Below are 18,364 nucleotides of genomic sequence, written 5' to 3'. Positions count from 1 at the left end.
AGTGCCAAGGGCAGGGATCAGCAGCTTTTCTGGCTGTTCCACCCAAGCACCATGCCACCAAGTACTTACACCAAGGCAGCTCTTCTCATCTGTGGTTAGATTGCATTGTTCATACTGCACAGGAATCCAGGTGCCTGAGACTCCACACCAAGGTCCTGCCCCCACTGAAGAGGTATTTTGAATACAGTTTTGTCATCAGGAAACCAACCAGAGAGTCAGCCCACACAGAAGGGTCCCTTGCAGCCAAGAAGGATGCAGGACTCTCTCATCCCCCAAGCCCTGGCTCCAGCCCCCTGCTGTGAGTAGACAAACCCACAGATGCAGACACAATTGATGGTTAAAAAAATTTTGGGTTTTATTGTTTTGCTAAACAATACTAAAAAATTTTCCTTTTTTTTTTTTTTTTTAAGGCAGGGCTTGAATTATTTAAATTTTGATCCATTTATTTTAAAACAAAAAACAAAAACAAAATTAAAACAAAAAGAAAAAATAGGTAAAAAGGGAAAGATCATGGCAAAAAAAAGGAGAAAGAGAGAGGGAGAGAGAAAGGGAGAGAGAGGGAGAGACTGACTTGCTTAGCCGGTCCCCATGCCCACTTACTTAGGGAGGGAGCAGGCTTCAGGGCCTCCTTCACTGCTCCCCAAAGTCACACTGAGCTTGCCATTAGCCAACAGCCACAGTCGCCCATACAGCACGGGTGTCAATCCAGCTGGCATTTTATTCCAAGAGTGCCATCTGGGTGTGACACACAATTAAAGTGAGCCAAAGCCACAGCTGAAGACTCCCAGGGTTGGATAGGACAGAAGCCACAGCACTCTCTCAACCAGTGGAGCACTGCAGCCTCTCCAAGACCGCCCCCAGAGGCATGTGCAGGCAGGTGGCTCAGTTCATAAGGGCCCTGGAAGTTAGCTAACTTTGCCCGGACATGGAAGGGCTGAGTGCAAGTCCATGTGGATCGTGCGAACCGTTTAAGGCACGCGCCCGAACACTATTCACTCGCATCCTCTGCGCACGCCTGCAGGAGAGGATGCCAACGCAGCCCTGGAGCTTCTGGCCTGCAGGGGACAGGGCAGTACTACAATGCAGAGGTCAGAAGAGAATCTCCTGGCAGCAGTACCCTGCATCCTTCCTCCTGCCTGCCTCTCTTCCCAAGTCTGGGTACACTTCACAGGAAGAAATGAAAACCCAGGGGGGAGAGAGATCTGGAGCTCAGAGAGGAGCCATCATTTCCTTGAGTCTCTTGCTTCCCCACCAACTTCCTGGGTTCAAGTTCTCCCTAGCAACACCTGGAATATCCAGCCATGCTAGGACAAAAGAGGGAGGTCAATGGGCCTTTTTTTTTTTTTTGCCATGATCCCAGTGAAGAGAACTGCTAGAAGCAGAAAAATATTTAAAGAACATTTTAATATATATTCATATATATATTTAAAGATAAGAAAAATAAGACTAATTCAAGCCTTGCCCTGTGCAAACAAAATTAAAACGAGACCGCGCCGGTCACAGAAGGTCCCGATTCAGTTACCGCAGTCAGCTTGTTATTTTTATTTTTAGAAGGGCGCCGTGGGGTGAAATTCTCCTACATTATAGAAGGAAGTGGGAGGAGGGGGGAACGGGAATGATGGACCCCCTTTGTAAAAATAAAAGGGGGAGCAAGGTATTTTTGCAGGGTGACAGAAGAAAGAAATTCAAAAATAAAACTAACAAAGTCTGACTGTCCTAGGAGAAAACATGGCGGACAAAAAGAAAGTCTGTTAGTCAAGTAATGGATGATCTTTTAAATTATTCTCTTTTTGTTTGTTTGTTTGTTTTAAAGTCTAAAGTTTGGAATTGGCGAGCTCTTCATTAGAGAGCCCACAGGAAATAAAATATAACCCCTGCCCGCCCCCACCCCGGCCTTCTTTGAAGAAGTCAATCTCATCTTCTGCTGGATCTTGGAAGAACCCCCCAGTGAGTGGTAGGGGCCAGACTCAGGACGACAGGGTGCTTTCCTTCTGTGTTTGCTGTGCTTGTGAACGTTGCATTACCTTTTGGCTTTCCACATCTCTAAAATGTTTCTCAACCTGGACAAGGCAGAAGAGAATGAAGATGGATCAATGATGTCAGGTTTTAATTCAACAGCATATTTCATCAGGATGGAGGGTTGGGAGAAAGACTAAAATAGTGGCATGTTGTCCTGCAGCTAAGGACATTTCTAGTCACCCAGGCTCATGACACTGAGCAGAAGGCAAACCTAAGGAGACGGCAGTGAGGAAGGTGATAAAAGACACACGGGCTGAATGCCCTTCTGCCAAAGCATTTAGACTTCCAGCTGGCATTTACCACAGGAAGAACTTGGCTGAACGTGCCCTACAAGTCTGGCTAGGCACATTTGCAGGAGGGCAGACTGAGTGGTGTTACACTCAGAATAGGGTGGTGAGACCATGTCTCAGTGCTCTCCAGACAAAGAACACTTTGCCAATGTGGAGGATGGGAGCTGGTGATCGTACTGGCACTAGAGTTGATCAACCCTGGAACAGTCTTCCCCGGCCGACAGCTTACTCATATCAGTAAGGCAGGGAGATGGAGGTGAATACACAACAGCCATCTCATTGACCGAGTGCACCATTTCTCTTTAGCAGAGTCCCAAGAAGTGGACAGAGACTCATGGCGCAAAGCAGGCACGTAGACAAGGTGCTACTTACTATTTTGCGTACATGACTCAGCGCACTTCCCTCTTTGCCTTTACAGTTTTCCACTTGGTATGGAGGAGCAATAACAACTTCTTCCATCACAACTATGTTCTTCTCTTGCCATTTACAGTCTTTAATGCTGAAATGGGCACAAACAGGTCAAGAGTTTTAGTCACAAAGCCAGACAGTCGCTTGATGAGCATCCATACCCACCCACTACTGCAGAGTGCAAACTGCTGCCAGCAAGCCAGGTGGAACTGGCAGAAGCCAAGCCATTTTACTGGGCTCTGTGTTGCCCACTCTCCCCATCCCATGAAACCTCTCCTTTCAGGGATTCTGATGGGCCTGTCAACTGCTTACTGGCTGCAGAAGACCTGAAATCAGATTGCAGCAATCCAACCCCCCCACCCACCCCCGCCCCCACCCCTGTTAATTAGGCTTGAAGGCATGGTTTGACCAGCAGCCAGAATGGTACTGATGTTACAGCTGGCACCTCCAGGGAAGGATTACTGGAACTGATGTCTTGATGAAAGAGGTGTCTAGCAGCAAGATGCAGACATCACTCACAACTATTGTGGTAGGCTTGGATGCTACAGTAGGACCTCTCAGTTACAAGTTGCCCCTCAGGTTAGAGAGGTGCAAACCTCTAGGGAACATTCATCACACTCTGATGGAGCTTCAGGATCTTATTGACTGCATCAGAAGCAAAAGAACTCTCCCATGTACCCATAACACTAGCTTGTAACATGGCATGGCACAACTGCTAACCCAAATCCTTGACACTGCAGCCAAGTGGCACGATAGCTCACAAGGCTATAGTTTCAGCCTGCCGGAAGCCAGGTGACTGTATGAAACAGTACAGTGACAAGATGCTAATCATTTTGCACTAATTAAAGGATGTAAGGAAAGGTGGTGGGGCTACATCCCATGGGGCCACTTACACCTCAACTCCACCTTAGAGCAACAGTGGGTTAAATCTGCGCAAGCTGAAGTGCAACAGAAAGGGAGAAGTGACAGCTCTGGGAAGAGATGCACTTGGTTTGGCGAGCAGAGTCTGCCACAGCTGAAGTCCCATGAAAAACAGAGTGCACAAAAGTGACAGGGCAAGTCAACAGCAGCAGAGATGGACTTGAGTTAAGCACAGAAAAAAAGAGCCTGGAGCATCAACTGTGACACTTGCTGGAAGTTGGGACCAACTGCACTAAGGAAGCCAGGAAGAGGACAGCTTTCCAAGGCTTCTTGAAAGAACCCACTCAGCTGTAGAACAGGTAGGAACATAGTCATGGAGGCTGCTTTGGAAAAGGGGAGAGAGCAGATACCCCTCCCCCTAAAAAAGCCAAACTTACGTCTTATGTATAGTCTGAAAAAGCTGCTGTCCCTCCAGAGAGACACCAGCGCTAATTGCATATGCCTGGCTCAGCTTCTCTTCCTTCTCTGTCCGTGCTTTGTTGGCAAGCTGGAGGGGAAGGAAACAGACAGGCAGCATTAGTGATTTCCAGCCACAACAAAATCAAAATCCCGAGTGGGAGACATGTAGCAGCAAGGGGTAAGACGACAGGTGGAACATGCTCCACAGAAGAACCTCTTGCCATGAAGAGGGGAACAGTCATAGAAATTACAGCTGTTGTATGTAGGGATGCACTGATAGAGATTTTTTGGGCTGATACTGATGGCCCATTTTTAGGGAGCCATATCAGCCGATATCAATCTGATTCTGATATGCAGCCAGGCAGCTTGGAAAGTAGTGTCCGGCTGGTAAGTCTGGTATGGGGGAAGGGTGGGGAAAGGGAAGGGGCGTGGGGGGGGGGGGGCAGATCAAGGCCTCCACGGTGAGGGAGAGAACAGGGCTGGGGCAGGCACTGTTCAGCCAGGGCAGGGCGCAGCACAGAGCCACAAACAACTCGTCCAGGGGGTGCAGGGGTGGCTCCTGCTCTTGCATGCACCCGGGGAGGGCATGGGGGCATGCTCCCAGATTTACACACAGGGTGAAGGCAGGATGCTGCTGTGGGCTGGGGCTGCACCAGACTCTTGGGGGGGGGGGCTGGGCCAAGCTGTGCCCAGGGCAGGCGACAGTGGCAGCACTGGGAAGAGGCTACAGCCACCTCAAAATTTGCCATAGCCCCCCCATAGCTCTGCTTCCAGCGCTGCCACAGCCTGCCCTAAGCACAGTACAACCCAACCCAGCCCCCACCAGGAAGAGCCCAACACAGCCCTCAGCCCCAGCCCTCCTGTGTGCGTAGCAGCAGCAGTAGGAGCCCCCCCACACACACACCCCGGATGAGCCACCCCGCTCTGGCTGTGCAGCACCTGATCCAACCCCACTCTCTCTCTCTCATTGTGGGAGCCTCAATCTGCCCCCTCTCTCCCCCCATAACAAACTGGTCTCCAAGCTGCCAGGCTGCACTCCTGGCAGCATGAATGCTGCAGCTCGCCCATGCACAGTGCATTTATTGGCCACATTAAAATCAGCCAAATCAGGCAAAAAAAGCCGACTTCCGATACAGTCAATTCTCCCTATATCAGTGCCGATCTGATATGGGACCTATGTACCGGTGCACCTCTAGTTGTATCCCTCATTGATCTTCCCACATTTGTAGTTCAGAGTGGTTGGAGCATGGCTCCAGCAGAAAGGCTTCAAGGCTATGGCAGTGCAAGCAGCACTGCCTTAGCCTGGAGTTCAGCGTGGCACTGAGTGCCTTGGGTTGCATTAGTTCTGGCATGAAGCTACTGTGAGATCTTCTGGGCAAGGATCATACTATGTTATATGGCCATCACAATTAAGCACTAACGGGGCATGTGATGTCCATGAGAACAGAAGGGTTCAACCCCACTAAACATAAGTTCTCAAATGGACATGTGACCCCCCCTCTCCTCGTGGTCCTTAAAATGTTACTTCTACTCCCTAGCTCAGTGTTGTATGCTGTACTGCAGGCAACAGAGCCAATCAACTGCAAGCAAGACTCTGGAAATACACTTGGGATGCATCAGTACGGCTTCCCTCCGAACCCCAGGTCCAACACCAATGAAATAAGGCCCCCCCACACTCATTCAGAATCAGCTGTTCCATTTATGAAGTAGAGTATTTGGGAATAAAGTCATGCATTGCATAATATGACAGCCATGCAGGGGAAGTTGGTTCTGAGCAGCTAACTCAGAGGTGGGCAATTATTTTGGCTGGAGGGCTACTTAATAGCTTTTAGTGAGCTCTTGAGGGCTGCAAGGGTAACTCTGACCTGACTGCCACCTTGGGACTGAAAATCCCACCCTTAAATCCCTGACCTTTGCCACCAGAAGTCCATCCCCTCACCCTGCAAAAGTATTCTTTTTTGGATGGGGGTTTGCCATCTTGAAACTGGAAAAAAACAAAACTATATATCTACTATTACATTTTAATTTTATTTCAAAAATATTTTGTCCCAGCTTACATGCATTTGTATAGTGTGTATAGAGGTGCAAGGCCCCATTGGTGCAAGCCTCTGCCACCAACGGCAGCAGCAGGCCCTTGGGGTGCTCATGGCAGGCAGAGCCTCCCAGCAGCACACAGCTCTAGTTGAGTCCCAGGGGCTGCACATGGTGACAAAGAGCCAGCCCAGAACAGGTTGGCTCCATGCCAGCACGAGGCTCCCAACACTGCAGGTGGGAGGCATGTACCATCGGGCCAGGCTGGCTCCATGCTTCCACATGGGGCTTCCAGCATTCAAGCAGAAAGCCACACATGGTGGTGCAGAGCCCAACTGGCCCAATGGCATGCAACTCCCCCTGGCTCCTGGTTTGCACACCATCAGGTCAGGTGGGCTCCACGCCACCACATGTTGCTCCCAGCACTACAGGCAGGAGCCTCCCTCCCCACTCACCAGCTGTCTTCGCATGCCGTCATGCTCAGTGCCTCCACATGAGGCTCCCAGCTGGAGTGCTGGAAGCTCATGGAGGTGGGGACAAAGCTGTTCCAATCAGTCACAAGGAAAATCCCTACAACAAGAGGAAGTCCCCTGCCCTCTAAGCCTCAGAGAGACAATTAAGAAGGCAAAGTGTTCAGAGGAGCTTTCAGAAGCAGAAACCAGAGCTTGATTCCCTTCAACAAGACCAGCACTAGTGATTAAGTAGGATGTTTGTAAAGGACCCTATCAATAAACAAACTAGTATCCACCATATCAAAGTGAAAGAGAACCCCCACAGATACATCCATTCTCTGCTGACTAAATGGGTGACAGGGGTAAAGTTAAATGTGGGAGAGGACAGCACATTTTAACTACACCTAGTGAACATGGAAACACTCCCGTGACAGATCATCACATGAGCAAAGTGACATAGTTAGCCATGCTAGTCTGAAGTTAAGAAAGTTATGAAAGCAGCAGAGTCAATTTGTACCTTATAGACCAGTAAGTCTCAAATCAGGTTGCCACAGCACTGTGAAGTGCCTTGAGATAATTTCAAGGGTGCTGTGAGATGCCACAACATTAGCACTTTCAGGCATGTTAACATGATTCACAATACAAAAACAAAAAATTTGACACAGACCCCCATAGTTGTAGTCTTTCCAAGTTCTTTGCAACAGAAAAAACTGCCCTACTATTTCTCTATAGCCTTGAGCTTAAAAAGGTTGAGAACCACTGTTATAGACTAACTGAAGTGTGCGTATGTGTTGTAGCTCAAGCCTTTGTGAGCTTTAACTCACTTTACCAAATGCTGTGAAAGAACATCACATCCAATAGCAGTGCTTTCTCAAACAGCCCAGCACACTCTCCCTAGCTAGCTGAAAACAGTAGATTTCATCCAGCCACAGAGGAAGATTCCCTCTCCCTCCCCTCCCCAGTATTAAAATCCCAAACTCCTCACGGTCTTAGGACATAGCTGTAAACTATGCTAATAAACGACAGATCACTCCACCCAAAAAGAGAAGAAATGCCAGTCAAAAAAACCCCAGCCTGTCATGCCTGGTTTCTGTTTTTAGCTGAATGAGTTGCGCCGCAATGCTGCTTTGCTTGCTTCTCATGTGCTCCTGAATGTTTCACTGAACAATTGAGAAGTCATACCAGGAGGATAGGAGAAGGAAAAGCCTCTCTCTGGCTCACCAGCAGCCCTTCTGGCCAAAAACAAGCGGCTGCCTGGCTCTGAAGGAGCCCTGTCTGGAGATCTCTTTCGAGAACACTTTTGCCAAGAGCTAAATCTCTCTGAAGCCCAATTATAAGACTCACTTCCACATTTTTCCCTGGTAACTTAACCCAGCACAGTCATTGAACTAACAACCATCTTTTGCCATGGCTGCTGCTAACACTGTTTTCCCAACCAGTAAAAGTGTTTGCGTGCATGGTGGCAGAGGGGGGAAGGGGAAGGCACCCTGGCCAGAGAAGTGCTATGTTTAAATACAGCTCTCTACAGAAGAGTCTGGTGTACATGGCTCTAGATGACCATGAAAGTTGTTCTGCAACCTCAGATGCCCCGACTTGACAGTGGTAACTAGCAGTGTCTGGCTCATGGAGGGGCTGGACCTGTAACATCCCCCACTGAAGCTGCAAGACTGAGCTGAGAGCAAATGGGCTTTGGGCTAGCTGAAGTGCACCCCATGGGGCAGAGCTTTTATTTCACCCCAGGAAGCAGTCTGTTCCCAGCTTCTTGCCTTTGAAAGGTCTGCTCAGCATTTAGCAGAAGGCTCGCCTGCACTGCAACAGCCCAGTGCTTAAATGGCTCTGTCCAGCTTTGATGCTATTCACTTTTATCAGGCCTCAGCATGCAAATGAACGCAGCAGCTGGGTCAGAAAAGTCTTGCCTCTCCAGGGGCTTGATGTATAACAGCCAGGAAAAAGTCAAGAATGTATTTAGGTGACCATGGCAAGACTGAGAAGGCCCTCACCTTAATAGGGAAGGCAGCGAGGAGCAGGAATGGTACAGCCCAGGACATTGGACACAGACTGCCAGTTACATGCGATGCAAAGTCCCTTAGTGAGATGCTCTCTGCATGATGAGCCCAGTGACCCTTCTGGGGCCAAAGAAGTGCAAAGCACCGTAAGTCAGAGAAAGCATGACTGCACAGCCACAAGCCATTCCAGGCATCCCCATCACCCATGCATAGCACTTTATTCCTCCTACCCAGTGAGGCCTGGAGCAAGCCAAATGGTTTTAGCACCAAGCCTCAACCACACAGATGTGTTCACCCTTAGAGAACAAAACTAAAAGCAAAGCTCAAGTTTCCCTGCAACTCCAGCCGATTCACTAAGCCATGTGCCAGGATACTAATCTGCAAGTATTTACTGGGCAAGGTAAGAGCTGAATAGGACATGCTGCACTTACTCCTTGCTGCTGGTCATGGAAGGAAAGTTAATTGGCCAGGACCATACCCATTGTTACATGGTTTCCAATCCAAGCCTTCAAAATAGCTGCTTCTCTTTGGCTCTGGGCTCCTCCCTCAGAGACACTGTGTGCAATTCCACACCCCCCCACTGCCCCACTCACCAGCAAGCAGCTGAACTTGTTACTTAGTCTGCTAGTAAGCTGATGCAGATATGCACCTTGTGCAACAATTCTATGAATGAATGAGTCACTTCCCTTCCCTATTCATGCACGTATGAATGATACCAACACAGGCAAGGCTAAAAAAAGGGACCAACTTCCTATAAGCCCAAGATCCCTTACTCCCCCCAACAAGTTCTTAAGTGGCAACGTAAGCCACTAGGTCTTTGGCCCTAGATGTGAATGACACATGCCCCTGGAGGCTGGGGGTCACAGCAACCACCCGCAGGCGGCAGCGGTGGGGCAGTGGCGAACTCCCACAGGCGGCCACGGTGGTGGTGGTTGGAGGGGTGGCAAGTGCCGACCAGCAGCTGGCAACTACCTGCGGATGTTGGTGACAGGCAGCAGCAATCAGGGACTGCCTACAGATGCCACCAGCAGGGATGGCAGCAGGGGTGGCAGCAACTGCCCACAGGCACTGCCAGCAGCATCAGTGGCACTTGTCAGGGGGTGCACCGCCACTCTCAGAGGGTACACATGCACCCCCTACACATCGCCAATGGCCCTAAGCATCCCATCTTAGAAGCGGGGTACAGCACACAACAGTGCCATCAGCTCATGTACCAAAGCAATTACTAACAAGACTCATTCAGAGCAGGACAACCAATCTGTCGCTGGCATTTCACTGAAGTGCCTGTGATTCCTGGGGCACTCAGATGGCCAGAATCTGTGGCATGGACCATGGAGAGCTACAGAGCCAGCAGAAAAAAACCGAGATCTCACCGGAGGCACAAATGTCATGCAAGGACTGAATACAGGGCTAACAGACATCGGGGCTAAAAAGCCCCTCTTCTTTGAAGCCCTTCTCAACCCACAGCTTTGGTCTTTTGTGACGGCACCACCTTTACTAGACCTCCATCCACCCCCTACAGAGGGCATCTCACTGCTCGAGCTTTAGCTGCATCTGGGCAAAACATACAGCTTGTGACTGGGGTCCACCACATCCCATGCCGGCTGTCAGAACCTGACTGAGAGACAACAACAAATTTACTAGCGAGTCAAAAGCACAACATCCTCAGCCTGGGTAAGGAAATCTTCTATTCCCCACTCTTCTCCTCAAACTCCTTTACTGTGCTTCTGAGGGTAAAGGATGCAGTTCTCACTTCAGATCCTTTTCACAACTACCTTGTGTCCATCATGCCACCAGAAAGCCACCCAAGTTCAGCCCTGCCTTGAGTGAATCTCTACTTAACTTCAGTTCTCCCATTACCTTTCTATATCCAAGCCACAGGTGTCCCAGGGCATAGACAGGGGTCACTTTAAACCATTTCAAAAGGGGAGTGGGCAGAGACTTGCTGCTCAGAAGAGTCATCCATTATTCTATCTCTGTACCACTGAGACACTGGTAGAAATGAGCTCAACCACTGTAATGTCAAACCTGAACAAAAGACATGTAAAGTCACAGCAGAATTTAACTCTACTTATACTGGCATAGGAGCAGAGTTCAAAAGGAACAGCTTTTAACAGTATAACTATTATGTCTGTCCACACCCACCGATACAGTAGCAAGAACATCCCTGAAGCAGCATATACAGTAGCCTCTGCCTTCTAGCTTCCTAGCCCTCTATCATGGTCAGAAGTGGTCCCTCCTGGTTTTCACCCTGTGCCCTAACTAAAGCCTTGCTCCAGTGTCAGCCTCTTCCTAGAGCACTTTCATTTATACTACAGGTAAGATTTCCTCTCCTCCAGCTGACTCAGACATGTACCTGCAACACACTTACTTGTTTCCCACTCCCTCATATACTCCATTCACACCTCACTATCCCTACTCTAGAAAAATGCTTCTTTGGCCACACTTAATTGGCTGCTCTCCCTGCTTCCAACTTCATACATAAGTCCCTTTGCTCTAACATTAAATTCACTAATCCAGTTAACTATCTCCAGGGACAGCAAATTTTTTGTCTGGGACTTTCAATGACACATACAGCACCCAGCACAGACGGGGTCTCAAAGTGCTACAAATGCCCACTTGTAACCCAACCTATCATAATACATCTCTCCAAACAAGACTGTCTTATGAAGTCTCACTATTACACTGCCTAGAAGCAAGTTTCCTTCCCCGGCCTTCAAAAGCATGGCTCTGTTAAATGCTGCCACTGCCTCAGTAAAGGGAAAGATCCTGGGCTATTATGAAATACAGAAGCACCTGCCCACTTGAAATCACTAGTGGAGAACAATTTAATTTGTGTTGTCTGCGCCAACTTCCTACAAACCTTCATGCTGCCACAAAGGCTAGACCCAAGTATTTAGTTATACAATGTTATGCTAATATGCTTTAAAGTGCAGTACACAGCCAGCCATTTCTCTAGTAGCCAGCCAGTCTTGTACGCCTGCTGCACATACCCACAGCATTTCCAGTTACAGCAATTAATGCAATTACAAGGTGTAATTACATCTTTACAGCAATTGTGTCATTTGATACCTCTGTCAACACGATAATCCAATAAGCAGACAGAAGTTTGCAAGGTACAAGCTGGTCCGCACAAGTACAATGCTGATGTTTGGGGAAAAAACCTGTAATACCTAGACACCGCGCCATGATACCTGACAGCGGATAGCTTGTGTACTGCGGGAGTCACTGAGAATGCTAGCCAGTGCACAGGATCGGCTGCACTGGGAATTACCACTGCCTGGCCAGAGAAGCTTGAAAAGCCCATCCCTACAGAGAACTCTCCCCTGCAGTCCCTGTAAATTTTGTTAAAGCAACAACCACACCCTTCTCAATGTTCTCCCTCTCACAGTGACACACAGCTAAAAGGCACATCAACCCACCACTCCAGGTACCAACTCCAGCACTAGTACACAGTACTAGTGTACTTTATACTGGAAGGCCAGCACCCACAGAGCTAACTAGTCCTTCCCCTCAGTTCCCACAGCCCAAGTAGCACACAGAAATTGGAGGTCCTGGACATTATCTGACTGTACAGGCTACTTTCTCTTTCAGTTTCTCAGACTGCATTACCAGGAAGCCAGAAGTGGTATTTTCGAGGGAAAATTACATGAAGAACTCTGAGACAATGTGCTATCCCATGGCTTTCCAGGCTTGCACCCTCTCCTGTAGGAATCGCGAGCTGTTAGCCATAGCAGGAACCTTCCGATTCCACAGGAACCAGCTGAAGAAGGAATAAAGAAAACAGAAGTGGGGAAGGAACTGCTCAAAACATTAAGCCTATTCTTGACCATTTCCTTCTACTAGTGTCACTGCCAAAGAGAAACCAAGAGACTGCTCTAGCATATTTTGTCAAATCAGTTCTTGGAGAAGCCACTTCCCAAACACTCATGTGCTTCAGGCAGAGGGGCTGGCAGGCACAGCAGATAACAAGCTAAGTAATGAGTGCACAGCTCTGCAAGGAGATACGTTGCTAATGATGGCACTTTCTTTCAGCTAAAAGTTTAGGCTGAGAGGTCCTGACACCCCATGATCACTGAAGAGCCTCTTGCACTTTTATACTGGGCTATTAACATTAGCCCTAGCTGAACTCCAGTTCAGAGGATTGTGATCTGCCTATATTCCCTCTTACTCTTCACTTCCTGCTGTGCTGCCAGCACTGTGTCACATTCTAACAGAGATCTTGGGATGTCTGCAAGAAGCAAAGAGATCTACACAGCTGTAGCTCTGTTAGATTAAAAGCACTGCATGCATATAAGGCATTAAACACTCACCAAGGTTCGGAAGTAGGAAGCCTTCATTCACACTTAGTGTTTAATACCCAAAGATGCTAACTCACATTCACTCACCAGCATGGAAAACAGCTATGTGCACTACAAAAACTCAATGAATTGTGGAGCCCATTACAGCAGAGTAATCCCTCACAGTGGGGCCTCCGAGCTTAAAACTGACCGTGTAAGGGTCCCAAATTGCAGCTCCAGCAGTTAAAGGGCACAACGCTGGGGTACAATTGAGGACACTTAGTACAGGAGAGGGTCTCCATAGCAAAAACATGTGAAAAACAACATTACCTTGAGTTTTCACAGTGTAAATAGGACCCAAGAGTGCTTTGTGCACAGCATGAAATGCAAACTACTGTCCAGCACCCCAGGGTAAAGGAAGCGTGGCACTGGGATAAATCTGACCCCATCCACCAGACAAGAATGATGGCCAGCACCAGGAACATAGCTACGCAGAGCCACCAGCAAGTCAAACTACAGACTGCAGTCTGTCTTCCATTGGTTCCCTTATAAACCAAACTAAAGAAATGGATAACATACTCCTTTCTCTGGCATTACTCAAACAGGCATGCTCCAGAATACATTTCAATAAGCATTTGAACCAGTTAAACAAAGCCAGAAGGAAAGCTGGACATTCGCATTTTCATTCACACAATGTAACTTATGAGCTTCGTTGTCTGAGCAAAGTCACCTTGAAAACCCTCCCGTCCTAGACCTCCACTTCAGGCCTGAATAATCACTTAGCAAAAAGATGTCCAGTCTACCCACTAACACAGAAGCATTCTGGCATGACAGAGTGCTACAGGACACAAGGAGGAACAAAACCAAAACAGAAGATCAGATTTAAGTTCATAACCAAGCCACATCAACTAAGCATCATTCAAAGGAGGCTATTTTAACAGTAGAAAATACACCCAACTCAAAAGGTAGCAAAAGTATTAGCAGTCACCAGAGCAGTCGCCCCTTCCTGTGAATCAAGTATAAATTCACAAACGCAAGGGAGAAAAGGCTCTTACCTTGCTAACATTGAGTGAAGCTAGAGGAGGAGGGGTTTCCGTGCGGTCATTAATTATTTCCACTTCTGAAACATACTGTAAGTTTACAAGCAGGATATCTGCATGGTTGGGCTTTCCACTGGAAGAGGGACATTCTGGAGAAAAAAACATTAAGGAAAACAAACGTAGGCAGAGGTATTTAACATGTCTAAAAAGAGCACTGGCAAGGAGTGCTACTGAGCTATTTAGGAAACAAATCAGAAGCATCAGGTTTTTCAGCAAATAACCATCCAAACTCCTATCCAAACCCATGCACAGCCAACAGTAAGAGTCAGAAACAGTGCTGGCAACAGGTACTTAAGCTCAGTTGCTGCTACAATTTTTTTTTTCCTTTTGTGGGGGTGGAGGGCACAGGACTATAAAACAGACAGGAATTGTTTTTGTTAACAAGTTATAATTACAACACAATCTGGGACACTGTACAGTTTTTAGGAGAGAGACCTTAGTCCAGTCTAATCACGGAAGCTTAGAGGTACTCCTGTCATGTTTTCCTGCAAGCAGAGAAAGCCCGGCCTTCATCACAAAGCATCAGTCAGCGCAGGCTTGCCTACATAGGGAAGTTGGCCAGAATAGCTACTATGCTTTATTAAGCATTTCCCCTTGCTTATTCCAGAACAACTTTCCCCATGTAAACAATGCCTAGGGCAAGAATTGACCAAGGGAACATTGCAGGTGTACAGATGCTACCTGCGCACAAGCTGCTCCACTAACACTCTTTAAGCACATAAGAATCACTTCATGGCAAGCTCTGAAGGCTCAAGGAAGAGGCCATCCCATTCAATGGGTGTCTTCCTAAGTAGGGACCAGTTCAGCCACCTCCCTGCTGGGCCCCCCTCGGGCCCCGAGAGAGACACGCCTGGGCCAAGGGTTAGCGAGGAGTTTGTTAGGGTACTTCTGGAGAAGCTGGACGTGTTCAAGTCCGCTGGTCCGGACGATCTTCACCCTAGGGTTCTACAGGAACTGGCTGAGGTCATTGCGGGACCCCTGGCACGGCTCTATGAGCACTCGTGGTGCTCTGGCGAGGTGCCGGAGGACTGGAAGAGGGCCAATGTGGTCCCTATCTTCAAAAAGGGAAAAAAAGAGGACCCGGGAAATTACAGGCCAGTTAGTCTGACCTCAATCCCGGGTAAGCTCTTTGAAAAAATTATCCTGGCACACATCCAGGAGGGCCTTGTGGGGGAATGCATGCTCAGGGGCAACCAACATGGGTTCATCAGTGGCAGGTCTTGTCAGACCAACCTGGTGGCCTTTTACGATCAGGTCACCAAATCATTAGACGCAGGGGTTGCTGTGGATGTAGTCTTTTTGGACTTCCGGAAGGCTTTCGACACTGTCTCTCACCCTGTCCTCATCAAAAAGCTGAGAGACTGTGGTGTCGATGCCCACACGGTCAAATGGGTCGCCAACTGGTTGGAGGGCCGCACCCAGAGGGTGGTAGTGGATGGGTTCTTCTCGACTTGGAAGGATGTGGGCAGTGGGGTTCCGCAGGGCTCGGTCCTCGGGCCTGCACTGTTCAACATCTTCATCAGTGACTTGGATGAGGGGGTAGAAAGCACCCTGTTCAAGTTTGCTGATGACACTAAGATGTGGGGGGATGTGGGTGCACTAGAAGGATGCAATAGGCTACAAGCTGACCTTGACAGGTTGCAACGGTGGGCGGATGAGAATAGGATGGGGTTTAACACTGATAAGTGCAAGGTGTTGCACATGGGGAGGAAGAACCGGCACCACACTTACAGGTTGGGGAACTCTCCTCTTGCCAGCACGGAGGCGGAAAAGGATCTTGGAGTCGTCATTGACTCCACGATGAACATGGGCCGGCAGTGTGGGGAGGCAGTCAAGAAGGCCAATCGTACCCTATCATGCATCCACAGATGCATCTCGAGCAGGTCCAGGGAGGTGATCCTCCCCCTCTATGCGGCACTGGTCAGGCCGCAGCTGGAGTACTGCGTCCAGTTCTGGGCGCCACACTTCAAGAGGGACGTGGACAATATGGAAAGAGTTCAGAGGAGGGCCACTCGTATGATCAGGGGTCAGCAGGGCAGGCCTTATGAGGATAGGCTACGGGACCTGAACCTGTTTAGCCTCCACAAGAGAAGGCTAAGGGGGGACCTTGTGGCCTGCTACAAACTGGTCAGGGGGGATCAGCAGGTATTGGGGGAGTCCCTGTTCCCCCGTGCACTGCCAGGAGTGACCAGGAATAACGGTCACAAACTGGCGGAGGGTAAGTTTAGATTAGATATTAGGAGGCGCTACTTCACAGTCAGGGTGGCTAGGGCCTGGAACCAGCTTCCAGGGGAAGTGGTGCAGGCTCCTAGCCTGGGGATTTTTAAAAGGAAGTTAGATGAGCACCTTGCCGGGGTCATCTGACCCCGGTGCTCTTTCCTGCTAAGGCAGGGGGTCGGACTAGATGATCTACCTAGGTCCCTTCCGACTCTAGCTACTATGAAACTATGAAATGCAGCTAGCATAACAAACCCTACATGCATTTGCAGTAGTTTGGTATTTCCAGCATGACAAGAAAGTGTAAATCAGAAAACAGTTTACCACCCCCGGAAAAACCTTTATAGAACTGACATTAATTCCTGCGCAATCTGTTCTTGATGAAGGAGTGGAGGACTAACTATTCCTCTTCATCTGTCTGCTAGAGTAAGCAGGAAACGCATCTAGGCTACAGAGATGTTAGGCTTGCTAGTGTGAAGAGACTGCATTAAGCATATGGGTCTGGTACAACAGTTCTCTCCTCCTGGAAGGAGGAGATGCTTTGAGGTCAGGCTTTCCCCACCTCCCATGCATCACCAAGACGCACAGCACAGTACAAAACAGGGACTCAGGAGTCTCGGGAGGCAGCCTGCCGGACCAAATGAATGCTAGTATGAGAAGCTCACTTGCTGAAACTCTCCAACAGAGAGAAACCTGGGGGTGCGAAACAGGGACAAACCTAGGGAAGCACCTCACAGGCCAGTGCCCCATGCACACAGCGCATCCTCTTCCCTCTGAAGGGACCAACACCTAACTCACAACCCCTACCGGCCTGTGCTCCCCTGCAAGCCGGACCCGGTTGCTCTCCCCAGGGAGCTGCAGAGATGGCCCCTGTGAGCCTGGCCCAGCACTCAGTCTCGCTCCCCTTCACCCGGAAGGGCCAAACCGCCATCCCATGGCCACCGTAGAGTCCAGCCCCCGCTGCCCCCCGGGTCGAGCACGGCTGGGCCCTGGCGAGCGGCACCCAGGCAGGGCAGGGGGCACGTGCGCCCGTGGGTAGAGGGAGGGAGGGTTGCTCCAGGCCCACGGGCGGCGCCCTCGCCAGAGCCCCCCTTAGCCGGGGGCCGCCTGGGCAGGACCCACAGCCGAGCAGCCCCTGCTCCCGGAAGCCTCCTCGCCCCGCGAGGCCGCGCTCCCCCCGCCCCACCGGGCCCCCCGCCGGCCCCGCGCCCCGCGGCGAAGGCAGCCCCAGCCCGGCGCGGCCCTGCCCGGGCCCCGGCGCGGCAGGATACTGAGCGCCAGCATCTTGCTGGGATAGTCGAAGGCCACGACCTCGCCCTGCAGCCGCTGCTCCTGGCACGTGCGGCAGGACACCTGGCTGCCCACACTGAAGTACTCGCCCGGGGCCGCCATCTTGTCTGGGCCCAGCGCGGCGGCCGGCCTCGGCTCGCGCGGCTCAGCCACCAGCAGCCACAGGGAGCCCCACGCCAGGCGCGGCGGGGCGGGGCCAGGCGGCGCGCCGCTGCGTCACCGCGCCGCGCCGGTTCCATCATCACGCACGGGGGCGGGGCTAGCTGGGGAGCGTGGAGCGCTGCGGGCAAGGGCGGGGCCAGCGGGGCGGAAGCGGGTGGGATGTGGCTGTGGGCGGGGCCAAGGGGCGGGGCCGGGAGTGGAGGGGCGGGGCCGCCCGTGCCTGAGGAGAGCGTGAACTTGCGGGGGGGGGGCTGCGATGGAGAGGATGGGAGTTGTGCCCCCCTTCCCCCTGCAGCACGGAGAGAGCCAGGACTAGGGCATCGCAGCTACCCCAGCGGGTGTTACTTGCCACCCTCTTGCACAAAGGCCCTTCCCCCCCACCTCACATTTAGAAGGAAAAGCATGGGGCTCAAAGGCCCAGGGGGCAGGCAGCCCCTGGGGAAGCAGAGCAGCACCCTCGTCCTGAAGGCCTGAGGCAGAGGGGAAGGTGCCGCTCACACCTTGAGCAGAGGAACCCACCTGTGTGCTGCTGCTCTGCTGAAAGTGCCTTGCAGTGACCCCTAAAACATCCCCTTGAGTTGCCTGTGAAGGGCCAAGAAAGGGCTTCATTTCCCCGTGGGAGGCAGCAGCTGAGAGGGTGTTTGTTCCTGCTGATGAAAGGCAGGCGAGCTGCAGAGGGAGGGCTTTAGTGCTTCTCGAGATGCAAGGCTGGGAAGGGAAGGTACCAGTGCCCAAAAGAGGGGAGGAAGCCACTTTGCTGCCATTAAAATTATCAGACAGGTCAAGTGT

At 50.5% G+C, this 18,364-nt stretch overlaps 1 protein-coding gene across 1 annotated transcript; it reads right to left on the bottom strand.

Moving 5' to 3' along the window:
- Window positions 1-330: 330 nt before the first annotated feature.
- On the bottom strand, window positions 331-17,639 carry LSM12 (LSM12 homolog). Its single transcript, XM_090044249.1, has 5 exons — window positions 17,395-17,639; window positions 13,862-13,995; window positions 4,016-4,125; window positions 2,682-2,808; window positions 331-2,060 (listed from the first exon to the last, which is right to left on the bottom strand). Exons 1-5 carry the CDS (start codon window positions 17,513-17,515, stop codon window positions 1,968-1,970), a joined length of 585 nt encoding a protein of 194 aa, XP_089900375.1. The 5' UTR covers window positions 17,516-17,639; the 3' UTR covers window positions 331-1,967.
- Window positions 17,640-18,364: the final 725 nt, after the last annotated feature.

Source organism: Crocodylus siamensis, chromosome 4, assembly GCF_052110815.1.
Source record: "Crocodylus siamensis isolate JL-2025a chromosome 4, ASM5211081v1, whole genome shotgun sequence".
Taxonomy (NCBI): Eukaryota; Metazoa; Chordata; order Crocodylia; family Crocodylidae; genus Crocodylus; species Crocodylus siamensis.
The sequence above is the reverse complement of the archived record's forward strand: the minus strand, read 5'-3'. Positions and strand labels throughout refer to the sequence as shown.